This window comes from Carassius gibelio, chromosome B14 (genome assembly GCF_023724105.1).
Source record: "Carassius gibelio isolate Cgi1373 ecotype wild population from Czech Republic chromosome B14, carGib1.2-hapl.c, whole genome shotgun sequence".
Taxonomy (NCBI): Eukaryota; Metazoa; Chordata; class Actinopteri; order Cypriniformes; family Cyprinidae; genus Carassius; species Carassius gibelio.
Window position 1 is genome coordinate 8,817,867 of NC_068409.1, and position 20,710 is coordinate 8,838,576.

Below are 20,710 nucleotides of genomic sequence, written 5' to 3' on the forward strand. Positions count from 1 at the left end.
CAAATTTATTATACCTGGATTATTATATATAAAACTAGGGATGGTGTTAAATCTAATTACTTTTCTGTTTAGTTCTGTTCTTTCTGTCACACTAAATATAACGGATAATGATTATTAAATAATTCACACATAGTTTTGAGTTTTTAATTGTACATTTATTAGGATGTGAAGATGAGCTCACACATGTTTGATTTTGTGAAAAGTGTTTTGATCCCATAGGTGTAATGGTTTTTATACTGTACAAACTGTATATTCTATGGCCCTACACCTAACCCTAACCCTCAGAGGAAACTTTGTGCATGTTTACTTTCTCAACAACAAAAAAAAAACAAACAAACAAAAAAACCCCCCTTCTGTATCATTTATAAGCATTTTGAAAAATGGGGACATGGGTTATGTGTCCCCCTCTCCTTGTAATACCCATGTCATTATACAGAGTTGTGTCCTGATATGACACAAAAACAAGAGTGCACACACACACACACACACACACCTCCATAAGCGTAATGGTTTCTGTACTGTATAAACAGTATTTTCTATCCCGCAACATTAAACCTAAAGCTCCACAGAAAACTTTCTGTATTTTTAAATATATTATAAAACGTTGTTTATTATGTTTTAAAGCTATTTTAATGACAAAGACTCAGGAAATGTCCTCATAAAACACATTTATGTTGTTATACCATTGTAATACCCATGTCATTATGTTTGTGTCCTTTATACTTTTTCTTCTACTGACTTTAACACTTGAATCAGATGCTTATTTTAATCATTTTAAAATGCATGTTTTTTTAATTAATTTAATGTTGTTATTTTAAATGCATTCATATATTTGTATTATTCCTCATTATAATTATATAAGCTGTAATGTACAGTAACTGTTTGTATATACCGGTAGGCTATGTGTGTGTGTGCGTGCGTGTGTGTGCGTGCGTGCGTGCGTGCGTGTGTGCGTGCGTGTGTGTGCGTGCGTGCGTGTGTGTGTGTGTGTGTGTGCGTGCGTGTGTGCGTGTGTGTGTGCGTGCGTGCGTGTGTGTGTGTGTGTGTGTGTGTGTCCTCTAGGTGGCAGTAATCACCTGTCAGACACTCACTAAAGGAATCTGCTATTTGTTTTTCTCGTTACCACAGAGAGTCACGTCCCAGTTCTTCTCAGGACAGAAGTCTTAACATGTAATGACACTAAAGTATGACTGATCCTCGACAGAACCTGATGATGAGCATTAACTTTTCCCATTTTAATTATACAATTATTATATATTGTTATATATAATAGGCCTATGCCATGAATACTATGTGAATTGTGAGTGTGACATTCAATAATTATACATAAAATACTATTACACTAAACGGGAACAGATATTACTAACAAAAATAGCGCAAATATATAATGAGCTCTTTATTTCAGACATTTCAACATTAAATATATGTATCTTTTCAAAAATCATTTTTTTTAACACTGCAGCACAATTAAATTTAGACAAATTGTTATTCTAATGTGGTTACAAGAATTTATTCATATGTTTTTATTAGAGCTGTCAGTTGATAACATTTTTTATACTTTTTAATTACTTGTGGATTAATGTGATGTTTTTATCAGCTGTTTGGACTCTCATTCTGACAGCACCCATCCATTGCAGAATGAAGAAACAAACTAATCTACATCTTGGATGGCCTGAGGGTGAGAAAGTTTTCAGCGAATGTTTATTTTTAGGTGAACTATTCCTTCAAGCGGTGTCAAACGTTCTCCCATGCATGTCATTTCTCATTCTCTCTCTCTCACATGAAGAGATGCACACATACTCTCCCTCGATCTCGTCCACTTAAAAATAAGCATTCTCAAGTGTACAAACCCACACAAAGTAGATCCTTGCACAGCTTTTGGGTTCGCTGGTCATCTCTCCTCCTCCATTTCCTGTCTCAGATGAGAGTCTGAACTCATAAGTCATATTTGAAACGGTCCAGCCTTTCATCCTCAGAGCAACACGAACCTCTGACCTCCAACTGCAAAGACTCAAACTAACTCATGGAGAAACACTGTGTAGCAAACAATTCAATGAAATGCCTTCATTAACAATGTTTTATTCCAGATCATGTTTATTCTAGATATCTTTCAATTTGCTTGCATGCCCTGTGTGTATGCAAAATGACTAATTCATTATTCTACCTGAATTTAGTTCATGCAATACTTATGGAACAAATAGACACAATATACAGTATGTTAACTTCCAGCGTTGCATGCTTGTCTCATTTCCTAAACAAAAATAAACAGCTCTTGAGGTGTATTTACTGGAAAAGTGAAATGCCACACAGTAAAAAAATTCCCCATAATTCACCAGATGTTCGTCTTAAAATAGATTAAAAAATAAGATTATAAAAGCAGCAGAGATGTTTTATTGTAAGTTCTGCTCTTTTTGGGCCAGATATAGAGATTTAGTTTCACACTCAGCATTTCTCCGATGTCTGTTAGTGCGATCCAAACCACAGCGCTTAAAGCAGGACGTGTGGCGCTGCAGTCATCTGTTATATAACTGCATATTTCCCTCTCTAAAATCATATTTAACAGTTTATTAATCTCACTAGGGAATGTTGTCTGTTCAGATCACATTAACATCAGCGCTCATGAGGAAGTCTTCTGTCTGTTTTTATAGTGGAAAAATGTTTATTGCAGTTTGAAAGCTGTACTACTTCTTTTGGTTGTCAAAAGAAGCAAAAGCATTGGATTGAATTTTATATTAAACTTTAAATATGCATATATATCTTAAACAGTATTTGTTACTTTACCAATATACATAATTTAAATACTCTATACTAAAATTGTTTTAATATATGCTAACCAATGTACAATCTTACACATTAATGATAATAATAATTATACTTTAATATACATTACAGACCAAAAGTTTGGACACACCTTCTCATTCAAAGAGTTTTCTTTATTTTCATGACTATGAAAATTGTAGAGTCACACTGAAGGCATCAAGGGCTATTTGAGCAAGAAGGAGAGTGATGGGATGCTGCGCCAGATGACCTGGCCTCCACACTCACCGGACCTGAACCCAATCCAGATGGTTTAGGGGTGAGCTGAACCGCAGACAGAAGGCAAAAGGGTCAACAAGTGCTAAGCATCTCTCGGGGAACTCCTTCAAGACTGTTGAAGACCATTTCAGGAGACTACCTCTTGAAGCTCATCAAGAGAATGCCAAGAGTGTGCAAAGCAGTAATCAAAGCAAAAGGTGGCTACTTTGAAGAACCTACAATATGACATATTTTCAGTTGTTTCACACTTTTTTGTTATGTATATAATTCTATATATATTTCGACATGTGTTAATTCATAGTTTTGATGCCTTCATTGTGACTCTACAATTTTCATAGTCATAAAAATAAAGAAAACTCTTTGAATGAGAAGGTGTGTCCAAACTTTTGGTCTGTACTGTATATATATATATATATATATATATATATATATATATATATATATATATATATATATATTAATTGAGCAGTGTTTGGCATGCAAATATCTTGCCACAATGCTTGGAAGTTATTTATAGTTGCCATGTCGTTTTGGTTGCATCAAGTATGTCATTGTGAAATTAATTGTATATGCATTTGTTTGAAAATGCATGCAACAACTCTGTAAGTCACCATATAAGAGGATTTATCCACTTTAGAGATATAATAAATAAATAAAAATCTATGAAAATAAAATATGTACTATATATTTTTTTTCTTCATTATATATATATAATAAAATATAATAAATTAAAATTATAAAAGAAAATAAATAAAATGTTGTATTTATAAATGACTTTTTGCATGCATTGATGAGCTCAGTAACCTTTTTGATGTTAAACCATTAATTGTAAATCATTTTGGAATTTTCCTTTACACAAGTGATTCTATTTTGTGTTGCATGAATTCTACATGGAGTCACTGCCTATGTAGAGTGCAGTATTACGGGAAGCAAGTTATGTAATCAGATTACTTTTTTCAAGTAACTAACATGTTGCTTTAAAATTTACAAGGAAATGTACTTTGTTTATTGACTGTCAGAGAAATTAAGAGTAAGTGCAAAGGTGTTGTGTGTGCTGTGTAATGTTACTTACATAATGTTAGACTAAATGTAAGCATGCATTTACTCATCTAACTTTCAGTATTTTTCAGAATGAATAAAAACAGTGAAAAGCAAACTCATGCAATCCAGAATGGCAACACAGCTGAAAGGTTTGCTTGAGCTTTTTGAATTTACATTTCCTGCAGCCTGAGGCTTATTCATTTCACTTTTCATGTGAAAGGGGTTTTACATCTGCCAAAAACACAGCTTTATATGAATATTAAAAATAAACAAGCCAAGGCCAGGTGAGAAAATATAGATCAGAAGAAACATAAGTAACTCAATTAATAATTTTTTAGGTAGTAATGGAATACTGTAATGCATTACTTTTAAAAGGAACTTTCCCCAACACTGTAGAGTGTCACAAATCTGATGGTCAACTGCCTTAGAAGACAGATGCCTATGTAGACAGCAAAAACAAGGCTAGTTTGTGTGTGTTAATGAGCTGTTTTTGAGCTGAGTGTGTTATGGGGACATTCCAAGTTTAAGGGACTTTGAAAGAAAGCACCTCCTCCTCCCAAAACCCAAAGGACACACACACACACACACACACACACACACACAGACAGAAGCCTGACCAATTAGTTCCTTCAGTGACTCTTTTATGAGACACACGGCAGATAAAGCGAGCTGTGAGAGACTACAAAACTCTGCTCTGTGTACTGTCCTTAACTTACTCTGACGAATGAGTGCGAATACTAATGATGATGAACCACAGAACCTGACCTGAGACCAGCTCACAGATGCTTAACTGTGCCAACAAAATGAGTCAGAGCCACAGGTGAGCTGATCCTGGGTCAGTGTTTATGTGCGACGGACGTAAGAATCACCGTTTTGGACAAAACTGCTGTCAGGCAATCATTTAAGGCTCGTATTATGGACATCAAACCTTGTTTTGTTTTAATTTCGTCAGCTTCATTTTTCGCCACAGATGAAACCAAGACAATAACTAAATAAAAACTGGTTCTGAATGACATGAAACTATGACTAAAATGTTAATTCAGAGTGGTTTTCTGTGTGTGCGCACCCAAAGCTTAGCGAATTCAGTCTTAAAGTAACATCAGTGTAATAAACCTGCTTCTGATTGTGTCATTAATGTTAATCAAACAGCAAAAGAAAAAGAGAAGGTCACACAGTACTTTCACCTAAATTACTTTAGTGGCCATAATAAGGATTAATCTATATACTGTATATCTATATAAAAGAATGAAAAATGTTGTATGAAAGTTGTAATAATAATGCATAACCACTGGTCTTTTATTGAAAAGAAGACCATGTTCTTATAGGCTATACCTTTATGAGAAGCGCTCATTTAATTTAAAGATAATAAAGAGATGTTTAATGTCCTTGAAATACATTTATTGTCTATTTTGTCTGGTGTTTTATGTCTCTTACTCAGTCAAATGTTTGTTGGACTGCGGGAAAGTCAAATAAATGTGTAGGGGTGAGTGGGTCACAAACATTGTAAACACAGACAGTATGTTTGTGTGTATGTTGAGAACGGCTGCATGTGTGTCGCACATGTTTGTTGTGTAGTTTCTGATGTATATGCCGTTGTTTGTGCGTGTGGGACATGCTGTCAGACACACGAGGATGAATCGCTGATGTTACTGTATCTGGGTCCATCTGCTTTCTGGGCTTGTGTGTGGTCGGAGAGTTTAATCAAACTGATCTCATAACAGTCTCGTTCTCATTGTTTGTAATTAGAGGATGTTTGCTGAATGGAGCAGATGAGATTTTTTAAGGCCTTCAGATGAAAATGTGCAGTGCAGCAAATGTTTCACAGAAGATCCAGCGCTTTGTTGACATCTCTCCGAAACTGTTATTTTCTGATTCAGCAAATAAGGTTACAGACAGATTTTACTCAGGGAATTTTGTGTATTTGAACAGTTTGTTCCTTCCTGAAACAAACAAAATAATATTTATGAGCATGATAAACTTGTTAAATAAAAACATGAGTCACTTTTATTCGTTTCATTCCACTTTATTGCATTTCAGACTCGGCCGTTTAAACAAATTAGAATATGTCTTTGTGGCATCTGGATTTTCAGTCAGTTTCTTTGAAATTAATGCTGCTTATGAAACTAAATGAACTCGTTTGTCTGACAGAAGAGTTTTAGTTGAACTAGCCTATTTCAGAAAAAAAACAGAGCTACACTACATTAAGGCATAAATTATATGTGTATAGGCCTATCTAACATAAAGTGTGGAGTATGCTTATTTATTTAATTTTTTACTTATTGTGCATCTCATAAATGAGTAGGTTGTGAGTGATCATGCAGCTACATAACAAAAATATCTAGGCTATTTATCTCCATCCAGTTATAATTTAATTTAACATTTATGTATTTATAATTCACTTAATTATATATTTTTAATTTAGCTTAATGTGGTTCCACGTAACCGATTTCCCTCATAAATGTCTCGCGTGTGACATACATGCGCTGAGTACAGGTTTGAATAAGAAGATTTGTTATATTTGCTCATTAGCACTGATTTGAATCAGAAGATTCAGGAATATAGCCCCAAAGATTTTAATCAAAAGCTTAGCGATACCAAACACGCTCCAAAGAAGAAAGATTTGAAAATGTTGTCGAATAAGCACTGCGCTGAAATGTACTTATACATCTATAGACTGTAAAAATCAACAGAATAAACTCTTGCTTTACGGAGAGACAATTTGTGTTATTAAATTACCTCAGTTGAAGCACAGAAGGCAGTTCAACTAGCTTCTTTAACTAGCATCTGTCAGTTAAACACTTGGAGTTTCTTAGATTAATTACAACAGTTCATCTGTCTACATGCCATGTGCGAAAATGATCAGATTTCTTAAGTGTAAATAAACGAAATCACAAAATAGTTGGATGGAAAGCCATATAGGCCAATATCTGCAGGACTGAGCAGCCATGAATAAATCTAGATTTGGGACAGTGACAGTGGATATTTTCCATCCAGATGTGAAGATGAGCAACACAGGAAACTAGCAGTTTAAAGCAAAACCAGATGTTTAGACACCCCTTTAAGGGTATAGCCTATATGTAACTATAGCCTAGCTACTAGGCCTATGTTCCTCATTTATGAGGTTTTGCTTGTGGTGAACTTTGAACATTATCACATATTTATGGAATCTATAAATCAGGCAATATCAGTCAGTCCTCATCCAGATGGTCCTTGTTCCATATTTCATGTCTTTTTCATATTTTCACTTGAGTTTATTGTTATTATTATTATTATTATTATTATTATTATTATTATTATTATTATTATTATTATTCATTTCAATTATGTAATTGTTATTATTATTATTATTAATAATAATAATAATAATAATAATAATAATAATAATAATAATAATTTGTATTATTTATTATAATTATTAATGATTAGCATAATCATTAAAAGTTATGCATCTGTTTTCTGTTTCAACTTTGTCACACAATTTGAGAAGAATTTAACAATGCTAAAAGACTGGTGAGTTTATTATTATTATTAATAATTTGCTAATTATTGTTAATAATAATTATTATTATTTTAATTTTATTATTTGTTATTTATTATGAATTATTATTATTCTATTTTAAAGTAATTATGCATCTGTTTTCTGTGTCAATGTTGTCAAACGGATTTATAAGTAATTCCTCTCATTTTAAGTATAGGTCTCATTAGTAGCAGAAACAAAAGAGCAGTAATCATATTTTGTATTTCACAAGCCTTAGCTGAATAAAACAACAACCCTAAACCCAGGAATGTACAATAACAGACTGTCTGTGACAAGCCGGCATTGTAATGCTTTGGCACAGAACCTTTTATTCCTGCACTTTTATTCATTGAGCTCCTGCGTGTCTGTTCAAGGCCTCTAATGAGTCTCTGTTGATCAGGACATTTTGTGTTCACTCACACAATTACACAACTTAACAACTTCTCTCTCTGTCTCTCTCTCTCTCCCTCCCTGTAATAAAGAGAAAATGTCTTACTCAGCTGTTGGACGTTGTTATGAATTTGCAAGCTACTCCTCTTGCTGCCTGAGAGAGAGAGAGAGAGAGAGAGAGAGAGAGAGAGAGAGAGGGAGAGAGAGAGAGATTGAAAACAGATCCTGGTACTCTGTGTGTATACAGTAAGTGTGTATGCACCATATACTCTGCTGTTGACACACCTTCCCTTCACCAAAACCACACTTTATTCCATTGCATTTTCCATTTCTTCGCTTTGGCTCTAACACTTCTCTGCCCTGAAAACAACTTTCTCTCCTCTTTTTGTTTCTCCCTCTTTTCTTCTGTTCAGCTGGGCGCTCCATTGTGAGAGCTGCCAAAGTCCTTCTCATTTCCCTGCGGCGCGTGTTTTCAGCGAGACAGAAACAGGCGACTGTTGCTGAGGAGTCCTGGCTGGGCTCGTGTTGTTGTGTGTTTCTTCAGGTCTAGCGAACCTCTGGAAGACAGACTCCACTGCGTTCAGCCTCGCTCTCAAGAGTTCTCCACACGGTATGCCTGCTTTTGTTTTCAGGACACTGTAATTGCTCTTTCATAGCTCTGCAACTGCTGTTCAAATGCCTGGGGTCGGTGAGGATGCATTCAATTGATCAAAAGAGCCTAAAGACATTTTTAATGCTACTATATATATATCATTTAAATAAATGCTGTTTTCTTGAACTTTGTAATCATCTGAAAATACTGAAAAACTAAAAGTGTCACTATTTTCACAATAATTTAAAGCAGCACAACTATTTTTACCATTGATAATACTCAGAAATGTTCCTTGAGCAGGAAACCAGCATCATGATCATGTGATAAGACTGGGGTAATGATGCTGAAAATTCAGCTTTGAATCACAGGAATAAATTACATTTTACAATAAATTAACATACTGTACAAGATAGTTATTTAAAATTGCAATAACATTTGACTGGTTTTAGTGTTTAGTGTTTTTAATAAAATAAATGCAGCCTTGGTGAGTAGAAGAGACATTTTAAAAAATATACAAAATCTTACTATTCCCAAATTGATCGTATTCTCAGTTACTCATTTAAATAAAGTAACAAATGTAGATGTTTCTGCTAATATGATTGACTAGCTATCATACAGTAAACGTATAGAGCAATAAAATGAATGTGAAGAGCAGCTTAAATCATTTTGGTGAGAAATGTTTGAGTTCCTACTGACTTTTGTTTGCATTCAGCAAATCTGAGCTCAGTTTGAGACATTGCTGAGATTCCTCTGAAACCTTAGAAGAGACACATGTGAGATTACCTGGGTCTTTTTTTTCAGGAGAAACAGGAGACATCAACATAAGCTTGTTTCCAGCAAGGAATAAAAATGTGAGATGTTATATGGACTCAGAATTGTGAGATATAAAGTCAGAATTATATCTTTGAATATAACAAGAATTATAAACTCAGAATTATGAGATATACTCTCAGAGATTAAATATAAACTCAGAGATGAGATATACACTCAGAATTATGATATATAAAGTCAAAATTAAGAGATATAAAGTAAGAAGTATGAGATATAAAGTCAGTATTAAGAGATATACACAATTATGAGATATACACATAATTATGAGATATAAAGTCAGAATTAAGAGATATACACAATTATGAGATATAAAGTAAGAATTATGAGATATAAAGTCAGAATTATGAGATATAAAGTCAGTATTAAGAGATATACACATAATTATGAGATATACACATAATTATGAAATATAAAGTCAGAATTATGAGATATAAACTCAGAGTTATGAGATATAAAGTCAGAATTAAGAGATATACACAATTATGAGATATAAAGTAAGAAATATGAGATATAAACTCAGAAATATGAGATATAAAGTCAGAGTTATGAGATATAAAGTCAAAATTATGAGATATACACTCAGAGTTATGAGTTATAAATGAAGAATTTTGAGACAGAAAGATGTAAACTCACAAATGCCAAATATAAATCAGTAATTCTGGGCATAAAGATGGGATAAAAAGTCACAATTAGCTTTAAAAAAAAATTCTGTGGCAAAAAAAGAAAAGAAAAAAAAGGATTCTTAGTTTGTATATTCTTAGATTTGAGGGAATATATCTTGCAGTTCCAGGTTTATATCTCTAAATTCTGGCCTTTTTTTTCTCAGAATTGTAAATAATAATCTCTAAATTCTAAGGTGTATTTGTCTTATAAATACCACAAATGGGCTTTTATTTAGCAAAAGTCTCCAGAAATAATAGAGACATTAAAGAGATCTGATCTGTTTCTTTGTGCATGTAACTACGTTGGGTTTACTCTGTGCTACCTTTGTAGGTATGTTGGTTTTACTATTGATGAGTGAGTGAGTGAATGAACCCTGCTGTGGTCATTTGACTAAATAAACAGATCTGCAGCCCAACCTCCTCTCCGTCTCTCTCCATCTGAGACTCTGGAGACTCGAGCTTTAGCCTCATCCCTCCCTCCAGCAGCTGTATGAGCGAGCGCTACAAAACTACAGATCACAGACGAGGAGAGGCAGACAGCGAGAACTTAGCAAGAACGCAGGCTTTTCCTAGACATGCTTTTGCTCTGACGTCCAGGTATCTTCTGAAGGTAAGAGACGTGATTGGATTCCAGACAGATTTTGGTTCTCTCTGCTCTCCTGGAAATCCTGAGGGTTTAGGTTCATGAGGTTTTGGAAAAATCGCCTTAAATATCTTAGTTTCTTGGCAAACAGCTTCCAGGAGAAACAAAGTAGCAGTCCAGAAGATGGTTTTTATCTTAGACTGAACTTTGTTTGGAGAACTTCACCTCATGTGTTGCCCCTTTAGAAAGTTCTCTCACGTCTCTCGCTACGATGCTTGTTTTCATCCAGATGTTGGCAATGATTGACAACTGTTAGATGCTTTTTTGAGCTTATGTGTAGGAAGGGCCGATTTCTGCTGTTTGTTTGTGTCGCATTTGAAAGAGAATGCGCTGAATTTAGTGAGAGCAAACGAATCTGTGATTTACAGTGTGTGTTTGAGCACCTTTACACACGCTGGAGACTGTAGAGGTGTTTGTGTTCTCGTTTGGCGAAATGTTTGTGTTGTAATGCAGTGCTTATGGTTTGTTTGAACGCTTCTTCTGTCATTGAAAGTCTCTCTGTGTTTTGTCAGCAGTCGTTGTGTTTGTGTGTCATATAACTGCATTCAAAGGCAGACAGCGATCCAAAATCCAGGTGTTTGTGACTTTTATCATTCGCTGCTTACAAACATTGTGATAAAAGCATGAAGTGAATGTCACATAGTTTAGATCACCATGACGAGCCTTTGTCCAAAAATATGCTCTAAAAGATGCACTGATATGTGTGTGTGTGTGTTGCATTGTACATAAAATTATATATTTTATGGTAAATTAATATTTAATATACTTTATAAAATTATATATATATATATATATATATATATATATATATATATATATATATATATATATATATATATATATATATATATATTCTTAATATACATACAATAAATATATTAAATATCAGTATACATTGTATCATTTAAAATAGCTATATAATACATTTTATGCTATTTATTGTAACATGTAATTATCAGTATTAAAAGTATTATGCACAGTTCATAAAAAAATTATATATTTAATGATAAAAAATTTATGTAAACATATCAATATATATTTATGTATAATATATTGTGTATTATGTATAAAATAATATACTACTACATTGTATTGTATATAAAATAATGATATATATATATATATATATATATATATATATATATATAAAACATGTTTATACAATTATAATTATCTATCTATCTATCTATCTATCTATCTATATATATATATATATATATATATATATATATATATATATATAAAACATGTTTATACAATTATAATTATCTATCTATCTATCTATCTATCTATCTATCTATCTATCTATCTATCTATCTATCTATCTATCTATCTATCTATCTATCTATCTATATATATATATATATATATATATATATATATATATATATCATTATTTTATGTACAATACAATGTAGTAGTATATTATTTTACACATAATACACAATATATTATACATATATATATATATATATATATATATATATATATATATATATATATATATATATATATATATATATATATATACATATATATATATATATTGATATGTAAGAAGTAAGTAACAAGAAATAAGATATGGGCAGTAAGTAAGTCTTTATAAAAATCTATTGTGCATGAATGTATTTTGCAGTGCAACCCAAACATTAGTAGAAGTCAGAGGTGGCTGTAGTTCACTGGCACAGACTCTTATCTGAAGCAGGACTTTGTATATATTTGGTTCAGTCGGGCTGTAGTCACACAGATGTACAGCAGCTGATCTGCGTTTCTCTCAAATGTGAATGCACCGGAACAGAAAGTCCCGTTACTCATGCGTTTCTGCAGCTCATTGTTGTGTCATGAGGAGTTTCTGTGCTGTTGTTAGTCACGCGTGTGAGTAAGACGTGAGCGATATCTGCGATGGGACTGTCAGGACTGAAATCGAGTGGTTCTCGCGCCACTGCTGCGTCACCAGCTGTTTCCTGACCCCCTCATCTGGGCCGCATACCAGTCCCATGAAAAATGTGCTCCCCATTAGCAGCGGATGAGTGTAGCTCATGAACAGGGTCAGGCAGAACCACATCGTCACAAACACTTTTCAGCATTTGGTTTCTGAAAGCTGTCTTGTGTCATGTTTAAAAAAAAAAATAATTGAACTTGTTTGGTGTTTATTTGAAAGTGACAGCATAGAATAACTGTTAATAACTGTTAATAATTAATCTTCTTTTTTATTAATTAATGTCAAAGAGCAGATTATCTTATAGCATTTGTCATTTTACTAAAAGAATCGTGTTATTAGCAAAGCATCAGTCTTAGTCTGATTTGAGTCTCCTTCAGCACTTGAGCAGAAGTTTTTCTTCTTTCATCAGGCTGAAGCTCCTTCACTCGTTCACTCAAGAGTGTGTTTAATCGTCTGCATCCTGCGGTTAATGACCGTTAAGATTACAGCAGAACGATGACCAATGACTATTACCAGAATGCAGAAAGAAAGACAGATGATGCTGTCTTCATCAATCTCTATGAGCTGCATTCAGGCCAAGTCAAACGGAGACACAAGGAGACAGTGTTGGGTTCGACTGAGAAAACCGGCCTGGGAGACCTACAAAAATATTATCAGACCTTCTTTAGATAACCAGTTCTCTTTAGGAAAGCCAGAACGCTGTGTGTGTTTGCACTGGCATGCATGTATGAGTGTTTGTGTTGTGTTTCAATCATTTCACAGCAGTGCAAAGTGTTTCTGTTTCCATCTCTTCTTGATTGCAGAGATGAATCTGTCATTCCTGTTTGGGATCTGTGTTCGTTTCTCATGGATGCAGGGCCTGAAGTGCTCTATACTCAGATATGTGAACGCAAATGTAATGCGCATCATGCATCGCTATTAAAGCTGCAGTAGGGAACTTTTGACGCTCTAGCGGTTAATAAACAGAACTGCTTGCGTCTTGTGGAAGAACATCGTAGCCGGAACTACTTCTCTCTGTTTATGTCTATGAAGAATCACAAAGGTACTGGGTTACTCCGCCGCGGTACCCCCGAAGCAATCTAAAATAGTCCGAATATAAACACTTATTATAGCTGCACCCTAGTGATTCAGGCAGGCTGAAAACAAGGTTTGGAAAATGGATTCATGGTGTACTCGCTTATTATATACATTTTTCTACATTTTGACCACAAACAAAGTTACGGACCGCAGCTCTGATTGGTTGTTTTCTTACCGGGAGCGCATGACTTCCTGCAAATGGCAATAGGACCACTAGGAGGAGCCAGAGGAGCTGGATTTTTTCACAGATTATCTGTCTCATATTCTACTGTCAGGACATAATGACAGGTTTAACAAATATGTAAAAAAATATATATTTACAAAAGTTACCTACTGCAGCTTTAATTGATGTGCGATTCAATTGCATTCTCAGTGTTGCCACAAGGAGCGCTATAGATGTGTGTAAACCACAGCAATGGCAAAACTAGATATGTTTATATTAAGTTTTTATTTAGAAATCCCAAAATTGGTATAAAAATGTGTGATGGGAAAGAGCTGATAATGCATGTGAAGTTTGTATAGTGAGACTTCATGCTCACAGTTTCTGGTGTTTTATGTTCTTCATCTCTCCAGCACCGCAGGAATTTCACTGCCACTTCCTCATCCTTCATTTCCGTTCCCTCTCTCTCCGTGGCTGTGTCAGTGGCTGGTTGAGGCTGTAATCATGTAAAGCTGTCTCTCTGTCTCTGATGTGGGGGTGTCAGACGGGTTGTTTAGAGAGGATGGGCTTTGGTTTGATGAGTTTGTGTCTAGGGTTAGTTGATGACATTGTCTTTTAGAGTCGCTCTGGATTTGTTTTTTTTTAGTCATTGTTTGCTAGTGCTGTTTACTAGGCAAGGATCACACACTGTCGCTCAGAGTTAAAGTTGGTCTTTTGAAGAATTCGTTTTTATAAGTAATAGAAGCATTTTTCAAACCTGATTTGATTGTGCAGGAGTCATATCTGGCTAGACGAGAAGGGTATGTTTACACTTCATCAACTTGTTAAAAATGGAAACTTGTTTGCGTTTTTCTCGATTTTCTCAGTATTTCGATTTTTTTTGCACCCTCAGATTCCAGATTTTCAAATAGTTGTATCTCGGTCAAATATTGTCCGATCCTAATAAACCATACATCAATGGAAAGTTTTTTTATTCAGCCTTTATGTTCAGTTTTGTGGTCCTTGGTCACATATGATGTTAAAAGAGCACAGCAGATACGCTCCTGCTGATCTTCTGATGCTGTGAGACGTGGTGTCTAAGCTCTTAATGTTTTCCACGGCTGTGTTTGGGACGGGGTCTGAAACTCCAGATGTGGCCAATAGCTTCAGGCCGCTTCCTCTGCAACTTTCTGACATCCTCTGGCCCATGATCTGCCTCAAAGTTATAAACACCACTATAAAGTCAAAATTGTGCAGCGCTTTGGAGAATTACGAGAAACTGGGAGAAAATGGGGGCGAACTTTAACTTGTGGAGTCGCTTGTTTAATGTGGGATCTTTCCAAATGCTTTTTTTCCATTGCAATTCATCCCTGATGAGTTGAGAGGAGAGAAGGGTTAATGTGAGTCTCAGCGCTGATTTAGACACTCCTCACAGATGCTGCTGTCAGCCAATGCATCTATACAACATAAAAACAAACCTGACGCTGAATCCACTCACAGCACCGTGTCAGAATTACTGTAATCATGAGAGGACTCTTCAGACTGTTCCTTCTAAAGAACAACATAACAGTGTTATAGTAATAATCATATAATGTGATATATATATATATATATATATATATATATATATATATATAAATATATACTGTATAAATATATACACTGTATAAATAATTAAAATCTAATATTTTTTTTTTATTATATATATATATATATATATATATATATATATATATATATATATATATATATATATATATATATATAAATTGAAATAAGTAATGTTTCTTTGTAAACTGGCTTAAAGATGTTTTTTTTTCTTTCTATTTTATTTTGTTTCCATTAACATTTAACTAATTTAAATTTACATTGTTTTTATGATTTTGGTATAATTAATGTACTATTATAGTTTTTGCTAATGTTATGAAATATATTTTATTTGTTAGATTTTCTGTTTTCAAATATATTTAGTTAAATATTTGAGTAATTGTGTTGTGTTTTTGACATTATTAATATTTTTTATTATTTAAGGAAATATGCCTAGATAGTTTTTATTTAATACATTGAATTTCTTTTTTATATTTAATAATTCTAGTTATTTTGTTTATTTATTGGCAATTAGCAGAACACTGAACGTTTTCTTTTATATATATATATTTCATTTTATTTCAGTTAACTTGCATTTTTATTTCAAGTAATAATCTTTTTCTTCATTTTAGATAACCATATCAACTCTGTTTTATAAGTGTGTGGCGACTAATTGCTTTAATGACATAACAGTCAAAGAAGAGAGGATGAGACTTTATTAAAATTAATTTAATTTAAAACCCATAATACCAGTTATTCTGTCATGAAAGCAGCATTAGACATAATTATTTCATATAGTATTTGCTTAATTTCTCTATTCATTTATTCCCTTTCATTTCATTCCAGTATCAAGATCATCCCACCTATGAAAAAGTAGCATAGTAATACCATTATTTGTATTATTTGTCAACACTGAGCAGTGATTCATTTTTAGGTGAAGTGTCTGTATCTTGATGGTTGACAACAAAAACATGTTTCTGTTAGCATTAGACTCATAAACAGCTCAAAAACAGCGGTTGGTTGCCAACAACACCTTTTTGTATTTCACAGCTTGATGTGTGAGAAGGAAGTTCAGCAGTTACTGTACATATTGAGAGAAACCAATGTGTTGTATGATAGTGACAGCTCTTTATTACAGTATATGCTTAACATGAAATTAAACCATTGGAGCTCCATTATTTAGCAATCTAGACTTACTTTCGACTTGGAAAGAAGGAGATCCTGCAGTTGGTTAGTTGGTTGTTTTCATCTTTAAATTATTCATGTCAGAGAAAATATTCATGTGAGAAAATATCCTGCAGGTCTGTTGTGGTTTTAGGTGGGAAACCAGACTAACCAGGGATAACCTTGAAAGAGACCGACGGTGTTGGAGGAACAAAGTGAAAGGTCTGCAAGATAGATGTGAGGTTTGGATGAAACAGTCTGTAGGAGAAGAGAAAGAAAATGGTTCTCTGTTCATCTCATCAGCATGTTTTCTAGTTAAAAACTGTAATGCAGCCCTGAGTGGTTGATTTCTGTTATAAAATGGCAGAATATTTTTATTGAGTATTGTTTATTCATAATTCTAATAATTCTTAGTTTTTATTGTTATTAGCTTTTTTTTTTTTTTTTACATATGATTTAATGATTGGTATATTATTCTGTAATATCGAACATTGAATTAACAATGTAGAATTTAATATATTTGCAGCATGATTATGATAGCTAAAAAACTTTTGTTACTTGAAATTATATATTTCACAATTTATTAAAAATTTAATCAATTACAATTTCCATTTAGTTTAACTTGAAGTACTAAATAAATTAAAACGAGTATATTAAAATTACATAAAACTGTATTAAATGGAAATACATAAAATTTAAATAATAAAAATTATTTAAACAACAAAATTACTAGAACTTTAATTAAAATGAAAACAGAAAATACTGTTTATTCAAAACATTAATAAAACTGTAATGTTAAATGTTACTAATTAAAATTAAATTAAAATTCTTTAACTCTTCAATTGTATATCTTTTTAATTATATTATTATGTTTTTACTCCAATTTGTTGTTAAAATATATCCATTCAAATGATGGCTTTTATGAAAAAAAAAAAAAAATATATATATATATATATATATATATATATATATATATATAAATGTCATCAATAACAGGTTAAGTAAAATATTATACATTTATAATATACAATAGTGTGTTTATTTATGGAAAAAAGTGAGTTATTTATTTTCTAGACAGATTTTTCCAGTCTAATATTTTTGGTGCGTCTTTGCTTTATATGACAGATCTTATAAATGGGTGTTTTTAGCCTCTCTTTTCCATTGTTATGTTATTTTAAGTTTGCAAACTGCAAAAAGTGAGATGTTGTTCCTTGAGGGAGTTGACGGGGGTTTGGGGATTGACTGTCTCATCATCCCAGGGGAAATCTGGGATAGAAAAAGAGAAACGTTTATTTTAGCAGCGACACACTGGATCAGTTTTCCCACAGCCTGTGCCAGAAGTTGAGCTCTGGGAGGCCAGATCCTAAAGCAGCGCCCACCTTTAATAAACGCTAATCGAGAACAGGAAGAATGGATGAGAGTTATAGTGTGTGTGCACGTGTTCATCCAGACCGATAACCATCTCCGTGTTTGGCCCCAGACCGTGCTGCTTTTTCATAACTAGCGATAAGAGCCTGTGAACCTTTTGTGCTGTTAGATTAGCTGTGATGAATGGTTTGGGTCGGTCCTCTCGCTGAGGGATTTACGGCCGTCCCAGAGCAGGAAGTGCTCTTGAAGACCATTAGAGCTCCATTTGCTCATCGAAGCTGCTGACTGCATCTGAAAGGTGTTTGTAAAGAGGAAAACTGCTTTGAAGACTTCAGGGTATCATTCTACCCAAAATTATCATTCTGCCATCATTTACTCCAACTTTGTATGACTTACTTTCTTCTGTGGAAAAATGCGATTGAAGGTCCGTCCAGTGTTGCTTAAACCCCAACTGTCTTCAAAATCTCTTCTTTTAAATTCAACAGAAAAATACAGTTTTGAAATGACACGAGAGTGTTTCAACCCCAAATATCATAGGAATGGCCAAACTATGCACTAGCAAGCCGCTTAGCAAAATCAGAAAACACTTAGAACACCCTAGCAACAACCTGAAACATGAGCAACTGGTCAGCATCATGCCATCCACCGAAACTGCCAAACAATGTTCTAGCAACCACCTAGCAATGTCAAACAACCACTTAAAACACCCTAGCAACAACCTGGGACATCATAGCAACACCTTTGTGTCCTAGCAACATCAATCAACCAGTTAGAGCACCCTAGCAACTGCGTAGCATCATGCTGTCAACACTGAACACAATAGGAAGGGCCAAGCAATGCCCATTGGTCAATATTCTCATATTGCGGTTTCGTTGTACTGGAAATGTGATGTCTCATCACCACATGGATTGGACAGCAGCGGACACACAGTGTGTTTTGCAACAGTTAAATGGCTCCAGCTGTCAATCGAGGGGGAATTTGGGACCATTTTCTTCATGTGTGTGTGTTATTCCTGGTTTTGGAGGTCTGCGTGTCTCTTACACACCCACGCTGAATCTCTACACATGTTCCCAAACACACACAGGAAGCAGGAGGCCCTGCAGCTGAAGAACAACATCAGAAATTGTTTCTTCTCTCAGCGCCTTTGTTTTTCTTTTTCCCCTTTTCTTTCAAAGCTGTGTATGTTTCCCAGGAGCACTTACAGAGAAACAGACAGCAGTTTTGGTGCTAAAGTGACTTTTCCCCCCTCAAAACTGGCTCCCGCTTTATCAGTGCCGCGCTGGCAGATGTTTAAGGAAAACAAACTCCCGTATAATGATAATCCCAGTGGAGACGAGCAGCTCGGGGGTAGTTGAAATGGGTGCAGAAGCGACGGTCCTCGCGGAAGCTGTGTGACGTCTGGTGGGAATTTTGGGATTTAGCTGTTGTGTCACTAAATGGCACGTTTGAGAGTGTTAGCAGGAGTCTGGGATGCTGGGAAGGGTCAGACGAGCACGCCGTTCCCATCCCCAACATCCACACACACACTTTAAAGACACTCAGTAGACGCCACATCTGTTTACATGAAGCAAACCAGCATGTCACAGTACTTGAGACAGCCACTCAGAACAGCATAGCAATACGCTATCATTTGTCAAAAACTTTTGAATCTGCATAATGCCACCATTAAACACAAATTGTTGAACATTGCCGGGTCACCTTCTGTGTGAACGCAAACACGTCCCAGGATTAATTCCGGGGCTGATCCCGGTTCGGGGACCTAGGTTCAGTCCTGGAACGAGTGCTCTGTGAACAAAAGCCAGATCTAATGCCGTAAAGTATCGTAAGGATGACGCGCGTTATCAAGCGACTCTCTCAGCGAATGTTTTGAAGGCAGATCAACGTTCGCGACGAAACAAATATGTGCAAACTGTAATGAAGCAGAGATCAGTTAGTTCCTCACTTTCCGCGCTGAAGCTGAGATCGTTTGCTTGCTTCAGTGAAAGTTATCGCGCCTAGCGTTTTCGACTCGTACTTTACACATCACATCCCGATGTCACGTGTCTTTACGGGACCTTTACAGGTTGTGTGTGAAAGCGCACATATATCCCGGGTAATCAATGGCAGTGTGAAAGTGCTAAATCAAGGAGGGACTTTGTAGAAAACAATGCGTTTGAGAGAGGCAGAGCATAGAGGATCTACAATAATATACAGTATTTGAAAAATAATGTGTTTTTTGAACATTAAAGCATGTAAACATATTCTGTTACACCAAATAATGACCTTTAAAAAAGCACCATATGACCCCTTTAAACCGGCGTGGCAACTGTATAGCAATGCCCTGGCCACCACCCACAATGCCTTATAAACAGCATAACAATGGTTAAAATGCTTAAACCGCCTTAGCATCTAAACAGCAATGCCCTGGCATCCACCCAGAACATCATCAAAGCCGCAACACTTTAAAATGCTTAGAAAATCTTAGCAACTGTATAGAAACGCCCTGGCAACCACACAGTATACCGTAGAATTGGATAACAACGCTCTAAAATGTTTAAAACACCTTAACAAATGCATAGCAATGCCCTCGGGTTTGATGTGATCCCAGCTGCAGTCATAAATGATTTCTAGCGTTTTAATGCTGCTCTAGCTACTATTCCTGCTGGTGTTGAAGTCGGTGCCAGAGCCAGACGTGGGTTGAAGACAATGCCAGCATTAGTTTTTCCTTGTATTCTGCTGCAT

General features: G+C 34.7%; 2 protein-coding genes across 6 annotated transcripts in view; both read left to right on the forward strand.

Moving 5' to 3' along the window:
• The window catches only part of LOC127971610 (uncharacterized), a 61,785-nt gene extending 59,608 nt beyond the window's left edge, over positions 1–2,177 (forward strand). The window contains exon 6 of one of the 4 annotated variants that reach the window (XM_052574752.1): positions 1,129–2,167. In XM_052574752.1, the coding sequence (XP_052430712.1) occupies positions 1,129–1,167 (39 nt within the window). In that variant the 3' untranslated portion in view covers positions 1,168–2,167. Of the gene's footprint in view, positions 1–1,128 lie in introns of all 4 variants that reach the window. The other 3 variants (XM_052574750.1, XM_052574749.1, XM_052574751.1) reach the window with 3 other exon arrangements.
• A 5,998-nt stretch (positions 2,178–8,175) lies between these two features.
• LOC127971200 (platelet-derived growth factor receptor beta) overlaps positions 8,176–20,710 on the forward strand; it is a 41,413-nt gene continuing 28,878 nt past the window's right edge. Inside the window, exons 1-2 of one of the 2 annotated variants that reach the window (XM_052574039.1) lie at positions 8,176–8,230; positions 8,398–8,594. The gene's annotated coding sequence lies outside the window, so the exon portion shown is untranslated. Of the gene's footprint in view, positions 8,231–8,397; positions 8,595–10,498; positions 10,680–20,710 lie in introns of those variants that run through there. The other variant, XM_052574038.1, reaches the window with a different exon arrangement.